At 36.9% G+C, this 21,151-nt stretch overlaps 1 protein-coding gene across 2 annotated transcripts in view; it reads left to right on the forward strand.

Moving 5' to 3' along the window:
• The window catches only part of eIF2beta (eukaryotic translation initiation factor 2 subunit beta), a 47,503-nt gene extending 27,855 nt beyond the window's left edge, over nt 1–19,648 (forward strand). Inside the window, exons 4-8 of one of the 2 annotated variants that reach the window (XM_081765416.1) lie at nt 5,471–5,588; nt 8,875–8,907; nt 10,725–10,932; nt 16,455–16,728; nt 19,191–19,648. In XM_081765416.1, the coding sequence (XP_081621542.1) occupies nt 5,471–5,588; nt 8,875–8,907; nt 10,725–10,932; nt 16,455–16,728; nt 19,191–19,235 (678 nt within the window). In that variant the 3' untranslated portion in view covers nt 19,236–19,648. The remainder of the gene's footprint in view (nt 1–5,470; nt 5,589–8,874; nt 8,908–10,724; nt 10,933–16,454; nt 16,729–19,190) is intronic. The other variant, XM_081765415.1, reaches the window with a different exon arrangement.
• Nucleotides 19,649–21,151: the final 1,503 nt, after the last annotated feature.

The raw sequence follows: 21,151 nt of genomic DNA on the forward strand, positions 1-21,151 counted from the left end.
TTTAGAAGGTTTTAAGAGCACTAGTATTGAGGATACTTTGGTTCAAACTATTGACAGCATTAAAATTTCAGCAAGAGAAAAATTGGGGCACGCGGAAATACGTAGAAACAAATCATGGTTCGACCAGGAATGCACCAAACTAACGGAGAAGGGAAATAGTCGAAACTGCGTTGGCTGCAACATCCGAAAGATACAACTACACTAAATTTCGTTGACATCAGACCAGAAACTTCCAAAATGTTCAGAAGAGAAAAACACGATTTTTTGAAAGCTTACATCAATGAACTTGAAGATAATAGTAAAAGAAAAAAATTGAGACACGTTCAAGGACATCAACGAATTTAAGAAATGGTATCAACCTCGCGTATATATTAAAGCGAGACGATGAAGCAATTCTTACTAATACAGATAGATATTGAATAGATGGAAAGATATCTTTGACGATTTGCTTAACACGCAGCCAAAAGCTGACGATTTGCTTAACACGCAGCCAAAAGCTAATGTTCGTGGGGAAAGGAAAATGCACAGCAGAAGCATAAATTTCAGAGCCTAGCCGAACAGAAATTACTATTTAAAAAAAATTAAAGAAACACAAATCTCCGGGTGTAGACGAAATTCTGGCTGAGTTAATTTTAGCTAGAAGGGAAAATTGTGGTACAAGATGCACAAACTCATTCTCCTTATCTGGAACAAAGAGCAATTATCACAAGAGTGGAAGGAATGAATCATAGTTACAATTCACAAGAAAGGCGACAAAGCGGATTGTAATAATTATCGAGGCATTTTCCTTGTGTCAACATCCTATGAAACCTCAAACATTTTATCAGCAAGATTGATCCCATACGCGGATGAAATTATTGGAGATTATCAGTGTGGATTTAGACGAATTCAATCAATTATGGACAAATACTAGAAAAGAAACGGGAATACAATACCTCGGTACATCAATTATTTGGTGATTTTAGAAGGGCTTACGATTCTATTAGAAGATAAATGAATATTATAAAACATTCTTGCAGATTTGGAATACCGAAAAAGGTAATTAGATTAATTATGATGTGTTTAAACGAATCCCAAAGTAAAGCCCGAGTAGGAAAATTCTTGTTCACGAGATTCCTTGTCGAGAATGGCCTGAAACAAGGAGATGCGTTGTCGACATTATTATCAACTTTATTCTGGAGTACGCTATAAGGAAAATCAAAGATAGCAACCAGGCTCGAGAGCTGAATGGTATTCACCAGGTTATGGCATACGCTGATGATGTAAATCTGATAGGAGAACATAAGAAGGAAATGCAGACATATTATTAAATGCTTGCAGGTTTAGAAGTAAATGCAGAAAAACCTAATACATGAAAGTGCGTCGGGATCGTAATACGTCAAAGTATGAAATAATACTTTTGATAAAATGGATACTTTCAAGTATCTAGGATCAATATTAACAGACCAAAATCATACCCACGAAGACATTAAATGTCGACTGCATGCAGGAAATTCGTGTTGTTATTCAGTTCAAAATATATAGAACGATAATCATGCCTGTTGTTCTGTATTGTTGCGAAACACGGTCGCTTACTTTAAGGGGAGAACGCAAACTGAAAGTATTTGTGAATAAAATCCTGAGAGGAATATTCAGACCCAACAGGAACGGCAATCGGGAATGGCAGAAACTTCATAACGAGAAACTGCATAATTTACACCCTTTGCCAAAAAGTGTTAGAATCGTCACATCTAAGAGGCTCAGGTGGGTAGATCATGTAGTGGGAATCAAAGAAAGTGGGAACGCTTTCAAAGATTTGACTGGAAATCCAATCGGAAAACGTCCATTAGGAAGACCTAGACGCAGATGGAAAGACAATATTAAGATGAATCTCACAGAAATAGTAAAGTAGAAACTGGATTCAGTTGGGTAAGGACAGAAGTCATTAGAGAGGTTTTTATGAACGCTTATATTTTGTCTGTATTTAGATAGATAAAACAGCACAACTGATACGTATGTACAGAAATCATATCCTGGTGATAGAACTAGTTGATGGAGAAATGATCCCAATAAATTCCTTAAATTGGAAGCATTTCATATGTCAATGGAATAAAAATAAATCACTGATAATGATTAGTCTTTGAAAAAGGCTAAATTCGTTGGATTGAGTTGTGACCCTTTTAGCCCGTACTCTACGATTTCAAATATGTTATTATTCCCCTTGTTTACCTTCATTTTTAATATTCCCACGCAAACAGCAGCTTGCGTGTGTCTCTACACTCCTCTCATTTTCATACCTTCATTTTCACTATCATGATTAATCCGATTGTATAGAAAAGTGACTCCTCACCATCACAACGCTGAACACGTATTTCAGACTTTTACCGTTACGATTTTGAAAACGCTCCTACGTACACTATAAGTAATTGACACCTTGTATATAATACATTGTCATTAACAAATCGTATATAATAACTTTCTTTAAGAATAAGTAAGAACTTGTTGTGACGCTTATTGAAAATTTTGGGTTGCGAGCGGAGCGAGCAAGAACATTTTTAACAAATGTGTTTCTTTGCAAACTGATAACTATATTGATGTAATGGGGCACCAATTCTTTTACGGGGCGCCGCGTCCCTTACTCTTTTTCCGACACCTTTTCTTTCTGTCTTTGCTCGTTCGGCGTCCCCTTGCTATCAGCGCCCGGGGCAACCGCCCCGCTCGCCCGCCTCTAGCTACGGCTCTGTGAATATCTCAGTTTTTGTCTTCCTATTATTGATCTCGTGCTAAGCATAGTAAGGGAGCAATGGAAAGAGTAATGAAAAAGGAAGAATGTGACTGAAGGTATGGTGGAAGGAAGAACAGGGAAAGGGCGAAAGATAATCAGATTTCCCACCGATCTGGAAAAGCCGGAGAATTTTTTAAGTACGGATTCCTACTCCTCAGAACCTTCCTCTTTTTGCCTTACCCAGCTGTTTGGTAGGGATAATTTTATAAAAATTAAATAAACTATCTAGCTATACATGCACTATATACATGTACATACGTAGAGGTAAGGAATCCCCTTTTCTGGAAAAATATAGATGCTTCATTACATTGTATATACGAGACTTAGCTAAAAAGAAAAAATAACTGGACTGGCAATCCTATCAGTAGTAAACGTGGGGCAGTGTGGAGCACATGTGCGCAGAGCAATCTCGAACCTTCGAGAAGAGAATGATACGCATGAGTTGCCTTTCTTAGTCGGGTTTAGTCTGTGAGTAGCGATTGAAGGGCGAATGGTGCAATCGTGTTGCCAAAAGAGTGGCAAATGTGAAAATTGAACAACGCATTAAATTCTGTGTGAAATTAAAGAAATTAACGAGTGAGTGCATGAAACTGTTGCAAGATGTGTATGGTGATATGATGTCACGTACACAAATGCTTGAGTGGCACAAGCGCTTCAGCGTGGGACGCGAGAACATTGATGATGAAAGGTCGGGTCCTCGTGTCACAGCAACAAAGAGGAAAATGTGACAAAAGTGACTGATAGCCCCCGCTTGGCCTACTGTGTGTGCAAGGAAAGGTGGCTTCTGACAGTTGGGTAGAGCACGTGAAGTATTGGAGGCGCTGTTGCCAGAGGCTCTGCAACGGAGACAACAGCTCTGGCGACAAACTCAAAACGTTTAACAAGTCGTCTCAACTATCGGCAACAGCGCGGCCAATGACCTTCGTTGCCTAGCAACAGCATGAAAGAATATTTCTGTGATTGGCGAACAATCCTCCCTCTCGTTTTGTTTACAACATGTGAAGCAATCTGTCAGAGGCCACCTTTCAGTAACTCGATAATAGTAGTTAGCACGCTTGCCTTTGGTGTACATGATCCCGGGTTCGATTCCCGGTGGGGGTACAGTTGAACGAAAAAAGTTGTTCGGATTCCACTATAATCAGTAGGTCCACGTCTCCCTTAGCCGCCGTGTCTTAATCGTGGGACTTTAAACTCAAACAAACCAAGCCAAAATGACTGACATTGTCCGGAAAAATCGCAGGCTCAGTATTCGAATGATAGCAGGTGGGCATCAATAGAATCCGTTCTCGCAGTTCTGCATGACTATTAAACATGAGCAAAATTTGCTTTGAAATAATACCAAAGAACCTTACGCAGGAGCAGAAGGACTTCCGGAAGCATGTGCACAGTGACACAGTGGAATGTCTTAAAGCAGAACCGAACTTAACGAAAATCGGCACTGGTAACGAGATGTGAATCACAGTATAATCCTGGAACGAAAAGGCAATCCATGCACAGGAAAACTCGCGAATGCAACAGTACACTAGAGCAAATCGAAAGAAAAATTTATACTCATTACGTTCTTTGATATCAGTGATCTGCTCCTGTTACCAATGGGTATCATCAGATCAGACAGTGAATAAGCAGTATTGTCAGCAGGTTTTGGTGAAGCTGCGAGAACGCGGAAGAGAGAAAAGTCCCCTGTTGTGAAAGAACAATGAAGGATTGTGCATCACGACAATCTTCTTCGTACAGCTTTGACGGTTAAGCAGTTTCTGGCAGCTAAGGAGACTCCAGTATTGAAACACCCATTTATTCGTCGGACTTAGCACCTTGTGATGTGAAAATTTGCACAACCGCTTCCAACAGTGGAAACTTAATATGTAAACGTGTATGGAGGGGGAGAGGAGTATTTTGAAGGGTGTTCACCTTTAATTTATAAGTTTGTGACAATAAACTGTACTCTTGACACCAGTTCCGTTATTTTTAGTCAGATCTTGTAGACTTTAAGTTTGCAACTCTTGGCCTGAAAAACCTGGAAAAGTCAGAGAATTCGTGCCGCTAAGTAAGCAAGCCCTCGTCAAAACAAAGCTGTTAGCCAAAGACCGGAAATTCTGGATGTGGTGATTATAATCACTATTTGCATGTGCTATCCGTTTTCTTTATCATACAGACGTACTTGTAGGATGTTAATCTGAAAATAGTATTTCGTTGTTACTGAGCTTTCATACTCAAGAGTTAAGTTATTAGGCAAATAAAATGATGTAAGGATACAGATGGCGGTGTCAAATGCAGGGCTACCGCAAAATGTAAACATGTAAATATTTTTCTCGAGTAAGGGAATCGAAAAATTGCTTAATGAAATCTGCCACAGATGCTTTAATACATTTTTATAATCTCTCACGTTGGTTCAGTGATAACACCCATTTGTGGCTAGTGATCCCTGGTGATATCTGTCCATTTTTAGCCCAAGCATAACTGTTACTGTAAACTAAAGATTTCATTGATCTTTTACAAAAAAGTATTTTTTAAAATCATATGTCACACTAATTAATAGGATCCTGAAAAATATAGTATCAGGGCATATTATGCTTTTGAAAAAAAGTAATTAAATTACAATCTCCTGTATGTTATTGTAGTATTGATATGTTCATTAGCTTCTTCAGTGCTTTTAGTACTTTCTTACCATACTGCCAGTGGTTTATACCAATCATTTTTTTTTTTCAGGACGATATAGATCTAGACATGGATTTCTCCAAAACAAAGAAAAAGAAAAAGAAGAAGAAAGATCTTGATGAACTGGTAGCGGAGGAGGAGAAAGAAAAAGCAGAGGATAAGGAAAATGGTAAATATCTGAATAAGATACAATAGATTGTATTTATTACTAGCTGAAATGCATTCAGGTTAAAGAAATGTATTGATGCGAATTCAATTCAGTTTGTGATTCCCCTCCCAGTTCCTAAATTATCTTTTACCCTTAAAGACTTTCTATCCTGAAGTTTTTTTAAAGAAATGTAACAACATATACATAGAGATTTTTTGAAATATAATTTCGTGGAAGAGTAGGAGTGGAAATAGCTGCTTCATCAGTTTGTACGGATTGTTATGTCAGTATTCAGTCTGGTTACTGCTATTTGAGTCAGTAAATTAACACGTGTTCGATATTTTCTCCCAGAGTGGTAGCTGTACCTCGTGAAAGTTGGTAGGTATACTTCGTCAGTCACTGCAACGCAAAAGAGAAGGCTTTTGTTCAAAAATTCCGAAAAAAGGAAAATTACAGTGAAATTTTCCCAGTATGATACAACAAAAAATACGTACATTCACCAAGTTTTAGAGAGTCTACTTTGCTTGCGTTTATACGCTAGACAGCAGTTAACAAGATAATGGCAATGGAAGAGAAAGTCTTGTGTGTGTTAGAATATGCAAAGTGTTGATCTGTTGCGATAGTCAGCGTGCATTCGTACGTCACTATGGAAAAGATGCGTATGTGAACATATGTGAAAGAGACAGTTTATTTATATCCATTTCCAAGAACAGAAGGAACGCATCAGTGCTGCTGTGACGGACATTGACGGGAACATGCTCTTGAGCATACGGAACGAACTAGATTACCGTTTGGTCGTGTGCTGTGTAGTCAACGGCACACACATTGAACATTTCCTTTCATGTATCATCCAACTTTGTACATCTTAAACTGCTAAATACTCAATATTTCGTAACACGATGACTCATACATGCTAACCCTGCAGTATAGATTTCGAAAGATAATGAAAGTAAAACATGGTTATGAAACAAATGAAGTTTGTTTATATATATATAATATCGTCTTTTCAAATCATTTCTCATTCACCCTTACAATCCTCGGCTACTACTCCTTATGAGCTGTCATCCTTCTTAGTGTTATCATTCTTCTATTTACACAATGTAACGAGTATGTTTTTTCACGAGGAAAGCTGAGCTGAACGTACTATTTTTGAAAAACAAAAAGAAAAAGAAGATTAGAAGGAAAGGAGTTGAGGCAGTATTGGTGTTCAGCAAGCAGGGATCAAATTTTTACCACGTGTCGCGAAGTCAAGCAGGGGTACTTTCACAATTGAGGAGTTTGATGTAATAAGGGCGTAAGTGAGTTTACGCCCTTTTTGCATCAAACGCATTTGTGGCTTTTGCCATGCTTGTTTAGCCTTCTGGTAACATTTCAATTCAATATCAGAATAAAATTCTGCATATTACATTGTTTTATGTAAGGGAAAAAAGTGCTTAAATATTCAACATCGTTTTTCTCCAACTGCATGTTTCAGACTTAACGCTTTTCTTGGATCAAACTCTTCAATTCCCGAAGAAGGAAAGAAAGAAAGAAAGCAGCTATTTTCATGATATAATATGAGCCATTTCATTTGTATCATGCCTCATTTTGCTTGGAAAAGCTCTTTTTTATTTATTTATTTATTGTATATTTCTACCAGTATTACGACCTTTCTCCTAGCTTAGCGCTTTTGGTGCGGGAGACCCGGGTTTGATTCCCGGTAGAAACTAGCGTAGTTAAGATTCCACGTAAAGCTGTAAGTTTACGTCTCATTGCCTCCACACTGAAAGGAACACTAAACCAATACAATCAACGAATCCTACTTAGTATTATCATAAATAGCAGTCAGAAATACCGTAGTTCTTTTCGTAATTCAGTAATGAAATTTTTCGAAACGCAAAACCTAAAACGATAGCCCAGCTCAAGCTTTGTGTGTATGTAGAGAAATAGAGGAAACAATTCATTTGTTTTAAAATTTGGTATTGTTGTCTGAATTTCAACTGAAGCTTTAAAACATCCGTTAGTACAGCAGTCATATCTATTAATATAGATATAGGTATTACAGCACCTTCAATTTAAATCAGTGGGTGCCAAAAGCCTCTGTATTCTGTAAGTTGGAATTTCTGAAACCAATTTGTTTATTATATGGTCATGTCTCTTCTTGGATGACCTTCATCGTGTGACCACATAGCAAGATTTCTTACCAATATCACTTGAATGGTTATGCAATTCATCTCGCCCCTGTCATCGATTGTTAATTATCAGGTTCATAAACGAAACCTGATTCATATTTCCATTGTTATAATGGGAAATTGAGCGTACTGTAGATCTGCTCTTTTTGTAAGCATAAATTTCCACTCGTACTCCAAATCGGTACTATCTGCCTAATAGGTACAGCACTAATGCTAAAGCTAGTAGCTTTTTTGGGGGGAAGTGGTCAATTCTACCCTTTTAGGTGATCTAGATACTTCGGAATATTAATTAATTTTATTTTTAGACGTCAGCCAAAGAATAAAACTCTGATGGGAGCGAAGATCAACGGACAAAAATGATTTATGCTAAAAATTTCTTAAAGGTTGAAATATTCTCGATTTTTCTTAACTTCAGCTTTTGCATCATTTATTCTTAAGGTTGGTGTAAAGGGACAAGCTTTGCCGATAGATGTCACTACAGTCTTCGTATCTCTCTCATGTATTTTTTACCTTTCACGAAAATTCACGATTTCTCTTACAAATTTCAACCTAGAGACTTCAAATTTTTAGAGAAGGAACTTCATAACCTGTCGAAGGCAACAATCCGTCCCGATTTTTTTATTTAGAATTTTCTTCATTGTTGAAATGACTTGATTGTTGAAATGAATATCCAAACCTTTAATAATATAACTATTTCAACAATGAAGGACGGATTTTTTCTAAATAAAAAATCGGGACGGATTGTTGCTTTCGACAGGTTATGAAGTTCCTTCTCTAAAAATTTGAAGTCTCTAGGTTGAAATTTGTAAGAGAAATCGTGAAAGGTAAAAAATACATGAGAGAGATACGAAGACTGTAGTGACATCTATCGGCAAAGCTTGTCCCTTTACACCAACCTTAATGATCGTTATTAGCCACAGGATTACATTTTTCCACGTGACTGCAAAAAATAATTTAGTAAGCTATCATGTGTATAGCTTAGTTTACATAGAACAACTTTTGTATGCATAGTCACAATTGCTACTTTCGTTACGTGTGATGTTGGAGGGCACGTGTAATAGGAAGCATCATCATACTTGAGAAATTTATGTAGTAGAATAGGTCTGTTGATAAAATTGTGCTTTTCTCTCCAACATGCTGCACTGAGGCAGAGAAACGGCCAGAACCAGGTAAGATTTTTCTTATTCTATGAATGCCTGCCATATTTTCTGTTGGTGTGAATATACAAACAGTGAGCAACTAAGGAGAGGAAAATTTATTTATTTATTTTTATGTTTATTTTTTCTACTAGAACACTTAGTTCTTGTAACCATATTACTGATGTTGCGTGTGAAATAACCGTTAAACATTCTTTGCAACGTATCGTCTAATAGCTCGAAATTGGTGAACATTTCGAATGGATAAGTGTGCCTGATTAGGGAGCGATTTGGGACATGTAATAGTTTACACATCGACATAGAAAGCAAGAGACCCGAGTTCATTTCCCAATACAATAATATTCTTTTACACAATTTGCTTATACTACTTATGACGATATTCAAGGTGCAGCGAAGTTTAGAAATGGGGAAATTCAAACTCAAATGAACATATTTATCTGAAAGAGTAGTCGAAAAATTCATGCGTAAAAGCTTGTTCTAAAAACTACACTCAGAATCAGTAATTATAGAAAATATAGGCTTCAATTTGGCGGTAGTGAAGAAATGTTATACTGCAGAAGTGAATCATATAACTCGTGAATCATTTCCAGAGGAATAGTGGACCATTCTTCATTCAGTGCAGCACTCAATTGCATAAGGGGTAATGAAGGAGGAAGTCTTCTCTGGATTTGCTACTCTAGAACTAATCATAAATGTTCAATGTTCAGGGTTTAGGATTAAGATGGTCAGATATGTTGATTGTTCATCCTGATCTCGCTAAACTAAGCCTAAACAGATATATGGATTAGCACATAATGATTTTGAAAGTGTGTGTAGTTTTAGAGAACATCTATACCATAGTACACACATGGTCACGTAAAATGTTCACATAATCAATGGTAGTAATTCGTCCTTTGAGAGTAGTTCAGAGCATACGCGCCTTAGTCCATCTGCCGTACATAAACCACTTACAGCTGTTGGACACAAGTTAAAAAATGACTTAACCGATCCATGTTCTATCATCCGTGGCCCATGCTTTATTTTATTTTATTTTATTTATTTCTTTTTTTCCCCGCTATTCCAGTGGCGACGGTGAACGTAGGTGTTAAGAATTATTCAGCTTTCCTCACACTGTAATGGAAACAATTATTCCAGATCCTGCTTGAGTTCTGTAGTCAGTTGTCCCTCATTAGTTCTTTGGCATTTCCAATGTAGCGATCTCTCTCGCCTAGGCTTGGTTTCCGTTCACCATTCCTGTACTCTGCTAATGTCTTGTCAAGAGTTTTTTTATCATTATTTTGGACACTATTACTCGATATATATAACTTTCAACTAACCGTGCTCTCATAATTTACCCCTTTTTGAAAATATGAGAGGTCTCTAATATTGCACAAGGGAGCAAGGTGGCTCAGTGGTAGAATGTTTACCTCTGGTGCGGGAGGACCCTGGTTGGATCCCCGGCCAAGTAAGTTTGTGGTGGTCAACATCGTGTCTAAAGATTTTCTTGAGGTACTTCCTTTCCTCTCACAGTCTCATTCCACCAATTCTTCTATCATACACTTGTCTTAATCATCCGTCTCCCTTAACGTGTGATGTCAATCGCGAATCTAATAGTATCTATCACCCAGCACAATACAGTAGCAGTGCACAAATGTTCAGTGTTGCAAGCTCAAAGATTACGTGTATGTTCCCAATCGAGAGAATAAACATTCGTGTGTAAACACTTAATGAAAGCAAATGTAAAAAGCCATTAACTACCTACAAAATGATTGCTCATAACATAAGTGTTTGTGTAATAATACATATTCCTGATTTTTGTAAAAGAGCTCCGTTTGATTTGTTCTTTGCAGCAGAGGACCAAAGCAAGATGACCTGGTCTGGATCTGATCGTGACTATACGTATGATGAACTGTTGACACGAGTGTTCAACATTATGAGGGAGAAGAATCCTGATATGGTTGCAGGCAAGAAACAGAAATTCGTTATGCGTCCTCCTCAGGTTGTTCGAATAGGAACTAAGAAGACTTCTTTTGCCAACTTTACAGAGATATGTAAAACGTAAGTATGCGTACCATTTCGAACATAACAGGATTTTTTTTTAATAATATAAACTTACATTGAATTTAGTCTGACTAGTACAGGTGATCCTTTTAGAAGTAGTTAGCTAGCATATAATTTTTCTATTATGTGTGTAGGTAATCAGATGAAAAATATTTCCACTTATCGCTTCTTCAATATTCAGTTTATCATAGTATAGAATGGAGTGAGCATTATTCAGCTGTTAGGTAAAATTTTTATCCCACACGCAGGTTAGGAAACGTTGGTTACCATCAGACAACACGCAGGACTGCAGAATAACGCCTAGCATTTTCTTTCATTAAAATTGGAACGGTGTTAAAATATCAAATCAGAGCCTCTGGTTTGTTGGGAGGGGGTGACATTGCAAGTCACATGAGAACCTAGAGCCCATGTTGAGAGTTACCATTTCGAACTAAGCCAGAATTTTCAAATGGGAACCATAGGATGTGAACGAAATTATAATCCATTAAAATTAGGAACCGTGATATCTTTATTTATATTTTCTTTCTTGCTTGCTTTCTCCCTTTCTTTCGTTCTTTTCTCTCTTTCTTTCTTTCTCTCTCTCTCTCTCTCTCTCTCTCTCTCTCTATATATATATATATATATATATATATATATATATATATATATATATATATATGCGGGATTCAAAACTACATTAGCTTCTATCAGGAACCGAACCCGGGTCTCCTACACGGTAGACATGCTAACCATGTAGACACGGAAGAGCTCTTCTGTATTCGCACAGATTAAATAAACTAAGATGGCGTTGATACAAGCTCAGTGTGTTGAAAGAATATTGATACATACTCACCAGCCAAAATATTATGACTGCCTCTCTTTTATATCCACCATTGGGTCGCAGGATACGAGGTTTTGGTGAGGTTTTGGTAGGTGGATTAAAGCATGGCACAGCACATCTGCACACACAAATCACTTCACTTCGTTCCTGTAAATTCTGCGGAGGGACTCAATAGGCTCGGTTGTGACGGTCAATGACATCCCATTGGTGTTCAGTTAAGATCGGGTGAATTTTGGAGTCCATTGCAGTAACTGAAATTCACCACTATGATCCTCGAACCACTGCAGAGAACATTGGTCTTGTAAATAGGAGCGTGTCCTTCTCAAAGATGCCATCGCCAGCTTGAAGCATTACCGATATGAGTGTGTGTACACTACATATATATACACTATTGGGCCCATAGATTGACCATGTGAAGGCTCTCTACATCATAGTAGAGCCATCACCGTCCTGAGTCATCTTACTGTACACGTCTCGAGCAGCTATTTCCCTGTAAGACGATGGATTCTGATCCGGTCATTTGATGTAGTGAAATCAGTATTGTGGTTCATTGGACCATGCAACCTTTTTGCTGTCGGTGAGCATATGTCCATTCCAGTAGTTATCGACGATGCCATGCGGTTAACATTGATACATGTGTGGGATGTCGTCTGCAGAGGCTCATATCTAACAGTGTTCGGTAAACTGTGTACTCAGACCTACTCGTGGTTTTTCCACCGTTACTTGTGCCATAGTTTTCGCCCTAGCCTGTTTCACCAATCTCGACAGTGAACATATATTCATCTAACAAAATATCTAGGAGTGAAAGTTGTTAAGAGTGAACAAGAAATTGGTAGACCGGAAAAACTATACAGATTGAAATGTATTTTTGAAATTTATTTTCAAATTGGGATAGTAATGAGAATGAGGACTCCGTACAAAACTGTTTAAATAAGATTGGCATTCTGTACTACGTCTTTGTACCCAATTTCCCTCAGATTACATATCCCCCTCCGCATCAGGCCAAGTTCTGTAGTTCGCACAACTTCTTGGCTGAGAGATTTCTAAATCTGCGTACAACCACAAAGATTTTTAGCTCAGTACGTTCAGCATACTTCTGTTTACATAAGGCCCAAAACCTCTGTGGCCCGCGCTTGAGGTACATTAGGCGAATTTGCTTTCTCAGCGAAGGGAATGCCTTCATTACGAAGAAACTCAACATCATCTTGGCGTAGTGCGACGTAGCAAGATCCGGCCAAACCAAACCTTTTCTCTTCGGCGTCCAGGTAAGAAACGAATCAACCTCTTCTTCAAACACTCCAAGAGGTACAAGTTGGCGTTAATGGTGCCTTCAGATATAAACTGCTCCGAAACTGTCCCCTCGCTGTTTATTGCATGCCGCACCAATATTTTATTGAACTTGCGCTGCCTCTTCGTTTTTTCGTCGTATCAAAGCGCAGTTGGATCCGAGGCATGGAAATACCTCCTTCCTGCAACTTCACATGCCCCTCAAGGCACGTAGGTCTCGTCAACCACTGCAAGGACTTTGCGCAGGATTTTTGGTAAACGTTACGGCACCCTGACTTCGCACGCTCTTCCTGATCGTTCATGTACTTGGGTGCAGTTTTCTTTACATTTGCCTTAATTACCAACTTTTTCTGCTTTATAAACTGCGAGTTGACTGCCTCACTTCAGCTTCTGTGCAGAATGGCGCGTCGACATCGACGGATCGCATTGAAACAACTTCTGCACTTTTACCATTATCTTCGGTCTTGATTTCACGGTTGGACGACCAGTTTGTAGTAACTACTCTGCTGGGTAGCCTCGAACATGGAGATCACTCGGTATATTGTGCTGTTTGGAACACCTTCGTCGCAAAAATGAAGCAGTGTTTTGAACTTACTTTTACCTGTTTCATTTTCGTAGTTAGTATAAAATGGTGCGTTTTGCCACCACTTTTATCTTCCTTCGTGACATTATGAATACTGAAGTTTCAAACGGACAATTGTGGCCTGGAGGTAGACAGAAACACCGAGCATCTGCTCATGTTTACAGTTTGTCCAAATACCATGACTGTTTCATTGTGCACATACGACTTTCCAGTCTACCAATTTCTTGTTCACGTTTTAAGTCATTACGAAGAAATATAAATTGACCATAAATATAAATATAAATTAAAAAGAACTAAATAATTAAAAAACATATCTTTCTCGGAGCTCGTACTATCAGAAAATGGTATCATGCTCTGTAGTTCCCCTTTAAGAACTTTGATTCAAATTCAATATAGCGGCTTTCAAGATGGCAACCGAGATCACCAGATTTGCTCCTTCTTCTATTTCATACACATAAGCTTTGATTTCATACTTCTCCATTCCGATCCTATTATTTTTGTGCGTGTTCCAACTTTTGAAACACCTTATGTACAGTATTTGATTCCTTGGTGAGAAATTGTAGAAATTTATTTCATGAAAGGAACTACAAGAAACAATAGAAGTTTATTTGCCTATTTCAAAATATTCTTCAACCAACATTCAAGTAATGCTGACGGTTTCACCATAGAATGAATATATATATATATATATATATATATATATATATATATATATATATATATATATATATATATATATTCACACACTATAAAAGAACAAACATTCTCTTTTCATGAAAGTGAATCAAGTAGTTCTTACACTTAGTGGCGGTGGAATATGACTATTCAGAAATAATATACGGTGTCGCATAATTACTCGCACTTCGTCCTATATTTGCTGTTAGAAGTGACATAACGGGAAATGCTTTTCGGTTGTGTTTATTTACAATGTACTATATGAAACAAAATTAAGCATTATTTAGTGTAACCTCCTTTAGCTCGAATAACTCACAAATTGGTAGGAATTTTCACAGTGGAGAGTAGTCTCGTGAATAACCCGCCGAATCTACAACGAGTAGTACATAACATTGAGATTGCAGCTGTTTTTCGGACCGTTCATTGTGTAGTGTGAAGACAAAGATGAATTCTGTATACCGGAGCTCTTAATGCAGCTTTCACGTAGTTCCTTTGTAATGCTTGTTAAGGATTCCCTGCAAGTGTGCGTCAGTACCGATTTTCACTCGTTTTTCACAAATCTAAGGGGTGCGATCAGTGCCTGATACTATAGCCCAAACCATCATACTGTTATAGTTTACGTTGAGAGATTATCTTGTTACCCTAATCGTATTCATTGAAGGACCAACCAAACACCGTATTGTTCTGATTATTGACACTTCTTTTGAACAGGAAATAACGTATCGTGCGTAAATAGCATCGTGATGAGGTCACCATTCACAGACAAATACTTTTTTCATGTTTTTTTTTCTTTTGTTTTTGTTTTTATTTCTTCGAGTGCATGCCATTTCAGGGTCCACACTGACCTCAAAAGGCGGGGAAATAAAAATGAGCCAAAGAAATGCTTCAAAATATGCGTAATAATCAGTATTTACAATGAAAACAAAGTTCGTCTGCACATTTAATACTACCGTTATTACAATTTATAGTGATAATTTCGTGCTACGTTGAGACTTTTAGTACAAATAAGTGGTTCAGTTCACTTTTGATTATTTCCAAGAGTTTTGATTAGATTTAAGACAAGTTATCCAATTGCTTACTGGGTACAAAAAGTGCCTTAAGGCAGATTCTAAAAGGATTTACAAAAGGGTGCAAAAAGAAAATTATCTTTAGAAGCTTGAGGAGCGCCGAAAGGTGTTAAATCTTCAATCATTGGGAAAGAACAAATAAGGGAAAAAAAATCAGGTGCTACAGAAGTAAAACAAGTTACAGTTGTTGGGTGTAGATAATCAAGAGATAGGCCAAATTAGGAAATGTTTACTTATTTACTTTTGAGTGTCAGAATGCCGAGATGTTAAAGATATCGTTAGTGATCTTATAACAAGATAATTATTGTTCAACACTAATGCTTCATTGTGTTCCAAATACAGAAAGTTTGACAGATAACTATTCACAATGATAAATGACGGTAATAGACATGGTGAAGGCTGATTTAATATACATATTTATTCTAAACCTAACGATAATTGGTGGCAGAAATTTTTCTTAGGTACGTAGCTCAAAAGCCATAAAGTTTGTGGGTAAACAATAGTGTTCGCGGTGCCGCGGATCAAGGAAAATTTAACTTAAATAGTCATGGAATCAGTATCAGAATTTCAGTGTGAACCTGCCTTAGAGGATGCATCTTGAGTTCGGTGGTGGCCACTGATCTTGTTCTGTCGGATACACGAAGTTCTGTGGTCAGTGTTTACGTGCTTCTTGTTGGGTTGCATGCGGTCTGGTGCCGTATAATCATCCAGAGATGAGTGGCTACGGTGACAGAAACGGTCGCTCCTGAAGCGTGCCACTTGTAATTGTAGACAATTCTACGAGGTACCTTGAATATTCGAGGTTTGGGCGTGCCATTCTCTAGAAAACAGATCTTCAGAACCAAATAGAGAGAGAATGATACATAAACTTAGTGACCCGTGCAGAAATTTTTTCTTGCTACCTAGCTCTAAATCCATAAAGTTTGTGTGGGTAATTATGCCTCACCCTGTATAATAACTAACAAGTAACAATTAAAAACAATAAATATGAATAGTTATTAAGGGTAAGATTTGAACCGTGCTCGTGTATGCAGAATCTTTATATATATAGTCATGGTTTTTAAAATTTACATGTTTTCTTCCCTAGGCTCCATCGACAACCAAAACACTTGTTAGACTTCCTGTTAGCTGAGCTGGGTACGAGTGGCTCCGTAGATGGTAATAACCAATTAATTATCAAAGGTCGATTTCAACAGAAACAGATAGAAAACGTATTGAGAAGATATATAAAAGAATATGTAACTTGTCACACATGTAGATCGCCAGATACTATTCTCCAAAAGGATACTCGTCTCTTCTTCCTTCAGTGTGAAACGTGTGGATCAAGATGCTCTGTTGCTAGCATTAAATCTGGTTTCCAGGTAAGAACCCATTTAACTTATGTCATGTTATTTATTCATTGCGTTTGGGGAGAACTAGGTTACCTCTTTGGTAAATTTAAGTTGATAATAATGTGGAGTAGCAAATGAGGAATTACACAGGACGAAATTAGGCAATAGCAGCCAACTAACATTGGAACAGCTGTAGAATAGCGAGTTATAGAAAAAAGACAGTTGCAACGCAATGAATAATTTCAAGCATATGCAGAAATATTTGAAATATTTTCGTGTTTGTATAACTGGCTAGTGCACGAACAACACAATGAAGCTGTACAAATAAACTCAGTAAAACAAACTATTCAAGCAGCATGACTACAGTCGAACTGTAGGTATCTCTGGTTTACTTCATGAAATATGCTTCTGCGAAACATTGTGTCGCAAATAAATATAGCATTTAATGTAACTGACCAGCGCTTAAATATAAATAGTCTTTTGGATTCATAATTCCTGAAAGTAATTAGATATACATTTGTAATAGCATCTAATTTAAACGTATGATAATTTTTTATGTGATTATTCTTCGATTTGGCCATTTGTGATCGGAGGGTATCGCGAAAAGAAAGAAATATCGTGAGAGTAGAATGTAAAGGAGTCATTGCTTTTTGTTTTTCTTTCTTAAGTGTTTTGTTTATGGTATATATTTCTTGTTGATTATTTGGATTCGAGTTTGTCCCTTTCAGCACCGAGGCTGTATGAGTCAAAAAAAAAAAAATCAAATTCGAATTATTTTGTGTCGTGAATGGTTAACAGTTACTAGAAAATATTAAAATGTAAAATACAAATATGATCCTTTGATTTCGCAACAATATATCGAAGACAAAACCGTAAAAAGTTGGAATGAAACATCCATTATTCTGAGGTTACTGACACTTCTGTCTGTGGATTAATAATTGAATCTATGATTGCTAGAGCTACGTGAGAGCGATAAGCTAAATTGAGGTTGGGTGTAACACCTTTCGGTCCTATTAATGTAGTACAACCCTCATATATACTTCCACCTGGAATCGAACCCTTTTTTTTTTTTCACACAAAACAGACAACATTAGCCATGCTATTATGCCGCTGAAAAGATTTGTCTAGACTGAAGAAGTGTGAAAAGTTAATTTAACAGGTAAAAATATTAAAATAGCTTCAATCAAAAATTGGGACATGTTTTATAATTACTTAATGTCCGAATAGTCCTGTGGCCGCTTGATGAAATGCATTTATCGTTAATATTGTGCTGTTTTATCAAAGTAGTGCGTATAATTACCATTTTTATGTCTGATTAATATATATCAGCTAAATTCAGGAGAAAATATTTTATATACTAAACTACGCAATTAAACTGAAGTAATAAAATTAAAAGGAGTGAACAGATCGTAGGGTGACCTTGAATAATTTAAATTATATAAATGTGCTAGACTTGTTTTTTCTCTCTCGTTCGTACTTCGAGTGAATGTATATTCACTACCCACAGAAATACTGGCTGAAATAGCCCGAGATGGATCATGCTGTGACCAAAATTATTATATTATATTTAAGTAATAGCTCAAGGTAATTAGTGTACTATTCCTATTGTACAAACCTGAATTTTAAGAACGAAAAATCGGTAGTTGTTTGCAAGTGTTCGATACAGTACATAAATCTCGATAAATTTTCATACTAGAAGACAGAATACTGCAAGGTTTGTCCAAATGAAAAGGAGGCTACAGTTATACCTAAAGAATATTTTATTACAGAACGTAAAGTACAGTTAATGTCTAACATGATACTACAGATAAGTCATTGATATTGATGGACTGTTCCCAACGCGTAGAAAGAAAGTGTATGAATTTAGTGTAGAAACTCTGCGTTGTTGACGGATCGACTGTTACATGCTCTGCGCTTCCTTGTCACAGATGAGACGTTGATCCTCCAGTGATTGGTTTTTCAAGGCCCGAAATTATGAGCCACATGGGGAGATGTCGGAGCTGTACGGAGGATGATTCAGCATTTCCCATCGAAATGTCAGCAGATTGTGACATGTCCCCGTTTCCTTTCGCGCCTCGTCTCATCACAATGACACCAGTGGAATATGGTACATCGTGCGAGATACTTTTTGCTGTATATCTTCTGCGTCAGCAATAAATTTCTGAAGCCTACTCGTCTTCTGTGCGGAAAAATTGGATAACAGCTCGTTACGCTCATCTGGAGGAATTCATAATGCAGTTCGCTATAATTGCAAACTGGGAATTATTGTGCCATCTGTCGATAAACATTTTTCCATTTCGATTAGATACAACGCCGGTACAGTCAGTCTCCTTTTCAGTTGAACAATCCTTATAATTTTTAACCAATGTCAACTTCTTGATCAGAACTGACAGCTGTTGTGTGTGGAAACAAAGTACATTTCCTATCAACATTTATACAATAAAAATCAGTTTGAACATTGTCGATTACTAATTTCATGTTTTTAATTTTAGGCTGTCACTAGCAAGAGAGCAGCAATCCGAGCGAAGACTGCATGATCAGCGACTTAATTTCGGTAATGGATTTGTAAATAGTATCCAGTGGCGTGCACGTACTGTTTGATGGACAGCAGGCTTGGTTAACAACACTGTGACGGAACAGTGTTCCGGAATAAATTCTCAAATAATTGTATCAGCAGTCTCCCTATATTTCTTTCTGTTTATTTAAAACAAAATGAGGTTTCGTTTCTCTCCAGCTTTTCCAGTGACAAATCAGTGAGGTGCACCTCTCTAATATGGCAATGTCAATATAATGATTCGTATGTGTAAACCGTAGAATGTTGTTGGTTGAATTTGAATTCATGTAAATGTGGTGTAATGGTTCACCCTTTTTATAACGCAAATGTGATTCGTACTCATAAATTACAATTTAGCTTGTACATTTTATTTAATAAATAATTAATGTAATTATATATTCAGGATTTTCCTTCGTAAAACAAAATTGTATGACTTTATTCATGTAACATATTTGTTTAACATTCAAAATACCACAAAGACCGCTTCAGATTATTGACTAGGAATCGGATTATTTTTTTTCCGAATACTCAATCGTCCATGTTACTCGTTCCTTCGAAAACGTACTTCCAGATAATATATTATCCCGGTATTCTTACCGTCAGTAGTATATTTTCTGATATTTCAGTAAACTGTAAATGTTTTCGATGGAGCGTCAAGACAATGAATTGGACATACATTATATCTCGATTCAATCATCAGTTACTTTCATAATTGAATTCTGGTGTAAAGATGTAAATGCGCACAATAAATATTAGATATAAGTAAGATAATAGGTACAAAAGAGTAATGTGATACTTCCACACTTTTAGCATACAAAATATCTGTATAAATATGTTCCTTAACAAATACTTCACAGTAGGGCAGCGGTGGCTCAGTGGTTCATCTCTGGTGCGTGAGGTCTCCGGTTCAATCGTAAGTGGGCTTTGTTGTGGACAAGCACCGTGTGCGTGGATTTTCTGGGTGTTCTGTCCTTTCTTATTTTCTTTGTTCAACATTTCATTCATTCTTATCACCTCTTTTAGCCGTGGGGTATAAAACAGAAGGATTTTTATTTTCATATACTTTAAGGTTTGATCTTATGTATCCACTACTATGAAACCGTATTAAATAATTTCTGGGTAGTTTTAAATTTACATATGTTCGATAAGAAAAGATTTTTCGTGAGGAAAATACTCCCCGATGTAATAAATACGACATTGTTTTATTACGTAAAAAGGTCCTCTCGTCCAGTAGCGACAACCTGACTATTTTTGAGTTTCAATACATATTCCGAAATCGAGAAGTTGCAGCGCCAACGGTTGCATCCTGTATCAAGAAAATCTTTATACCAAAATTCTGCGTCTGTTTAAATATATCTGTAATGTGAGTGCAGGTTGAAGCCAGATTAGACAGAATAAAACAAGTGCTAAATGTACATAGTAATTACGCTGCATCCATTGGGCACACGCTTATGAACATATAGATCAGAAGTAAATGAAATTATTTGTATTTAAGTACATTTCACGACTTTTTAAAAAAAGGAACTTGTATCTCCTTGACTTACAAAGGTAATTCTTAAGTCCTTTAGAAAGTATTCACTGAAATCCGGAAAATCAATTTAACTTCACGATTTATTCATTTTACTGGTCCCAGTTGTAGTTTACAATAATACCATGAAATAGATTACACTGTTGTATGCATTAAAATACTATTTCTTGTTTCTGCGCTCGCAAATTTGGAAGTCCTTGTATGTACTGTCGGTGCAAATAGTAACTGCTTTAAATGTGTGATTTTTTTGTAATTATAATGACGAAACTTATTTATAAAGTACGATCTCATGTTGAAACCACTTATTTTTGTATCAAGGTATAAATATAGAAAATACTTGTAGGTAAAGGTATAGGTAAAGGTAACTTGTA

Source organism: Thermobia domestica, chromosome 7 (genome assembly GCF_964235325.1).
Source record: "Thermobia domestica chromosome 7, izTheDome1.hap1.1, whole genome shotgun sequence".
NCBI classification, from domain to species: Eukaryota; Metazoa; Arthropoda; class Insecta; order Zygentoma; family Lepismatidae; genus Thermobia; species Thermobia domestica.